Source organism: Eschrichtius robustus, chromosome 18, assembly GCF_028021215.1.
Source record: "Eschrichtius robustus isolate mEscRob2 chromosome 18, mEscRob2.pri, whole genome shotgun sequence".
Lineage (NCBI taxonomy): Eukaryota > Metazoa > Chordata > Mammalia > Artiodactyla > Eschrichtiidae > Eschrichtius > Eschrichtius robustus.
In genome coordinates, this window is record NC_090841.1 from 47,836,949 (window position 1) to 47,842,170 (window position 5,222).

The 5,222-nt window shown below is 41.2% G+C and overlaps 1 protein-coding gene across 1 annotated transcript; it reads right to left on the minus strand.

Moving 5' to 3' along the window:
• Window positions 1-360: 360 nt before the first annotated feature.
• On the minus strand, window positions 361-2,616 carry LOC137751868 (SERPINE1 mRNA-binding protein 1-like). The gene is given in 3 exon segments (XM_068526522.1): window positions 361-1,351; window positions 1,354-1,615; window positions 2,485-2,616. Coding segments are annotated over 3 exon segments (1,371 nt in total). The 3' UTR covers window positions 361-374.
• Window positions 2,617-5,222: the final 2,606 nt, after the last annotated feature.

A 5,222-nucleotide genomic window follows, 5' to 3' on the forward strand; every position in this document is an offset into this window, starting at 1 on the left:
CACAGAATCTATTTTATGCTATTTTTTTTAAACTGGCACATGCTGTTCACACCTATATTTCAAGTTTGCAAATGCATATTTGCAAGCAGCAATACAAAAGCATTCACAAAGAATGCATAATCTCTGAAAATTATGAAAACATCCCCGCTACCAATACATTTCTAAATACAAAGCTGACTACCATATTGTTACTTCCGTGTAGCAGGAGAAGTTCATTTTCAAAACAGATAAAACTCAGTCTTTAGATGTGAATGGTATGAATGACAGTTTTTTGTTTTTTTTTTTTTAATTTCTTAGTTGTTTGGGATCCTTAAGCATGCAAGTCTCAAAGAGGAGGGTCCACAAGGGAACCAGGGTTGTCTTATGACACCCAGTTAAGCCAGAGCTGGGAATGCCTCTGGGTCATCCACATCAGGAGAAGAAGCACTTGACTTGTCAGTCCTGACGCCACGGTTTGGACGTCCACCACGCCCACGGCCACCTCGTCCTCCCCTGCCACCACGTCCTGGGCGGCCAGGGTCTCCAAAATTGATTTCCAGTGGAGACGTTATATCATTTGCTGGCTTCCGGAAATGGTGATCCGTAACCGAGTCTTCAGCATGAGCCTCTTCACTCTTTGACTTATGAAGAACAAACCCCTTCTTCCACTGCCCATCAGCACCTTCATTGGGTTTTCAGATACTAAAGTCTACTTTTGCCCGGTCCTTATTTTGAATAGCCTTCCACGCATCCAAAGTCATTTCTTTTGGGTCTTCTTCCTTTACTTCTTCAACTTCATTCTCCTTATTTTCAGCGTTTGCCACTGGATGTTCTTCACCTTCAGGTGTTTCCTCAGTCACATTTGATTGCTCCAAGTCAGTTAATTCATCTTTGGCAGTTCCCCAGCTGTGAGATCCGCTACCTCCACGCTTGTCCTCATGCTTCAGGCCAGATCTGACACTTCCACTCTGCCTATCAAATTCACGTTTGCCACGAGAATCAAAGCCATCTCCCCGGCCCATTCCTCGTCCACGACCTCCTCGACCTCTTCCAAGACCACCAAGGCCTCGGATAGGCCAGTCAATAATCAGTCTATCAACTGAAAATTCTCCTCCTTCACCCTTTTCTTCAGGTGGCTTTTCAAATCGTCTTTCACGAGGTGGTCGCCTTTCTGGTCTCCTATCAATTATCTTCTCTTCACCCTGAAGTTGTTGATCAGGTCTTCTTCCAACGCGTCTTATTCCTTCTTTCTTAAGCGCCACGGGCGGCTGCATCTCCTCCTTCTTGTCAACCACGCCGACGCTGGGGGGCAGCGGGTTCTTGGGGTGTTTCTGGGACTCTTTACGCAGCTGTTTGCATGCCGCGTTGCTGCGGCCTGAGCTGCGCTCTTGGTCCCAGGGCCCCCAACGCCGCCCCCGCCAGCTTCTTTTTTCTTGTTCTCTGCTGCCTTCAACACCTCGAAGGGGTCCGATTCGTCGTCAAATAACTGGTCGGAGCGGTTGGTGACCACGCAGCCGAAGCCTTCCTGTAAGTGCCCAGGCACGATGGCGGCTCGGGGGCGCGTTCCGCCACGGATTGCAGCGGGCCGCACCGAGCCGAGACCGCCTGCTTCAGCCCTTCCCGCAAGACGGCTGGGCTATTCTTTTTGAATAAAATCTTAAACGAACATTACTTCCGCTTTCTTCCTAAAACCTTTTTATATTCTTATAGGATTGTTATCCAGATGATTTATTCTTTGCTGATTAAAGATGAAGAAGACCATAAGTTTATTAATTGTCAGATTTATATGTGCAATGTGAAAGTGAGTGAATCAAATGTAAATCCCATGTCGTGTGCAAATGTACAATAGATTTATGTAATCTAATAAATGTATAAAGGAAATTTGACGGTATGCACTAAAAATTATTTTGCGGCACATATAACATAAAATTTGCATTATAAACCAAGGTGCTGTCTGCAACTCACATATGCAGGAGAACATGTCTGCGTCCTCAGAGCCGCTCTAATCCTACAAGTACACATAAAGAGCTTTATAGTATGGAGAAGGCATTGCAATTTCCTTGAATGGAAATTTTTTTTTTTTTTAAATTTTATTTATTTATTTATTTATGGCTGTGTTGGGTCTTCGTTTCTGTGCGAGGACTTTCTCCAGTTGAGGCAAGCGGGGGCCCCTCTTCATCGCGGTGCGCGGGCCTCTCACTGTCGCGGCCTCTCCCGTTGCGGAGCACAGGCTCCAGACGCGCAGGCTCAGTAATTGTGGCTCACGGGCCCAGTTGCTCCACGGCATGTGGGATCTCCCCAGACCAGGGCTCGAACCCTTGTCCCCTGCATTGGCAGGCAGATTCTCAACCACTGCGCTACCAGGAGAGCCCCCGAAATCATTAATTTTAAGCCACAAAACCAAACCGAATCCCATCACACACACCCTAAAAATCTAGAATCCCTAATGTTCACCAAGTTTAGTATCTTGAGCCTTGAATTAAATCTGTAGAACTCAAATCCTACATGGATGCATACATCCTCTGGATTAGACAATGTGCTTGTCATTCTAGCATCATATCGCTTGAGGTCCAATGTTCTCAAATTTTTACTTCCAATTTTCATACTTTCCTCTGCCCTTGTATTAATTTTGGTCATGTTTACCTTAGAAGTAGACAGGGGTGATAATTTATTTTTTTTAGATGTTACCTAGCTTATTTAGAGCAAGTAATTTCATACTCTATGAAAATTAAAATATTGTGATTATGAGACTTTTTGTCAAAATCAAGATCTATTGTTAGGAGACACTGACATGATGCTTTATAACTTTTTAGTCATCCAGCCAAAGGGTAGTTTGGTTTCATAGATAACTATGTTAAGGATCATTTCAAATTTTCCTATTATTAGTGCAGCTTTATATTTAGAAGAGTTGGTGAATAAAATAATTATCCATCTTGACTGTAGAGCTTGTCTTTCTAACTGTCCTACATAAAATCTTTAGGCAGAAGAAACAATCAAAGCTTTGTAGAACAAATGAATTAATTGTAAAATTAATTGGGCCATGTTTCTACTTTTAAAAATCAAGTTACATTTTAGTGAGTCTGTGAACACTTTTACTAAAGAAAGCCACAATCAGGCTGAATATACTAATGAAATTGGCTCCCTACATTTTAGGGAATTATTTTCTGTATCTTATCAAGGATGCTTAATATATATTATAAAGCAAAATTAAGGAAAAATACTAAAAAAATAACGGTGAACTATTTCATATGATTTTCTAGAGATGAGAAACATCGCTGATTTGCTAATGATACAAATGTTTTTTGCATTAGCTTTTAGATTGGAAGGCTCTAGTTCCACAGATTTCACATTAAGAAACTTTTTCATTCCCTACAAATACTGACTCCATAACAAAAGCATAAGAAAGTATGCTTTGTACCCAAATTGGGTGATATTTCACTCATCAGTTTTTTTGCTAATTTTTTAAATCTTGCTTTAATATTTGCATCACAGCACCAGAGAAATTAAGTGAGACACTGCAGAAGAATTCTGTGACACTATAAAAAAAAGCTTCTACAAGTTGTATTTTTTTTTAAAGAATGGAGTCAGTGTGTCATTTCTGTGCCCTTTAGTTAAGTGAATATATCATAGTTGTGTTTTAGTGAGCTTTATAATGTTGAGAGTTAGAAAGCTTACTTAGGTATAAAGATCAAGGTTATAGCATACAAAGAACCAGAGTGGTTATGAAGGAAAGAAGAAAGGGAAAGAAGGGGGAAGGGAGGGAAGAAGAATTTATTTTTTACCAAAAAAAAAAAAAAAATCTTTTTTCTTACACGGCTACATATATGGTTTTAATTGTCCTCCCTCAAATGTATTCTCTCATGTGAGTTCTGTAGATGTCCTCAGAGCAGCACTTTCCTGACAATTTCTTTCACCATCACTTGACCTTAAAATGTGATGTGTGGAATACTTTAACACTCCCACAGACCCAAATGTAGAAAATAAATAACTCACTATCCTCACATAGTAAGAGTGAAACAATTCATAAATATTTATTGAGAGAGTGAGTAGAGCTTTGAAATGAGAGTGTGGCTCTGAAATTGAGGTCGATCTGAGTTGTGTTCTGGTGTCAGGATTTAATTGCTGAATGACTGTATCCAAGTTTATCATTCCCACCGGTACTGTGTGGCAGCGTCTCTGTCTTCTTGATTTAATTCTTGCTTTAGCCACAGTATAAAGCCTGGCTCTCAGTCACTATTTGTTGGATGTATTAATGTATAAGCACACCCCAAAGTTATCATCCAAGTAAGAAAAACAATTGGTACCTTAACAGGTACAGCAAAAACTTTATGGTCAATGTTTCGGAATGGAAGAATCAGATTTCTGAGGGGAAGTGGCATTTCACAGTCGATAGGACTGGACCAGGAGCATACTGAATGATAGGTAAGGAGTTTGGCTGCTTTCTTAGGCAATTTAGAGTCCTCCTTAGGATGCTGTCTTCATTTCTATTTCACCTGTTACTTTCTCAGTTTTGCAAACCCAGGGAGCACGAGTCCCGGACAAGGGGAGTGGGGCAGGGGAGGAGAGGGGTTCAATATGAAGATGTACTTCCAGTCACCTTGACCGGAATTGCCTGATCTTGCAGGAAGTTCCTCCAAGACCTAAGTAAACTACAGATCAGGTCAGTTTTGTCTAAAGGAAGACATGGGGAAAACTTAATTCGATTGCTTCCATGAGTCAAAGCTGTGTCCAAAGCTCATTAATTCTCTTGAACTTCTAAGTTTGGCTTGCAGCCCTGAGCCAGACAAACAATAGCCTTCGCTCTCACATTAACAAGGCAGCCCCAGAGCAGTGAGCAGAGGTGTACTTCCTTTGCTTTGGAAATTGTACATGAGGTGTTGAGGTGGCGTGGCCGCGAGGTCGAGGCAGTCAGAATTATTGCACGGAGTGCCCAGATAGACACCCCGGCCCTCACTCATCTGAACATTTTATAAGGCAGAAATCAAATTTGGGGGATTATGCTGCTGAGATGTAGGGGTAGCTTGCTATTGCAACGTAGCTTAATTTATCCTGACTAATATAGAAATTGCACAAGGAGTGGACTGTTCCAATAACAATAAAATTAAAATATGTGGCATTAGCTTAGCAATCGGGCTAGGGTAGCATGGAAACAGACACTGGAATTTGGAAAGAAGGCAATCCATATTTTACAGAAACAAAATATTCGGTAAAACTGTTGCTTGTTATGATCTGTGAAGAATCAT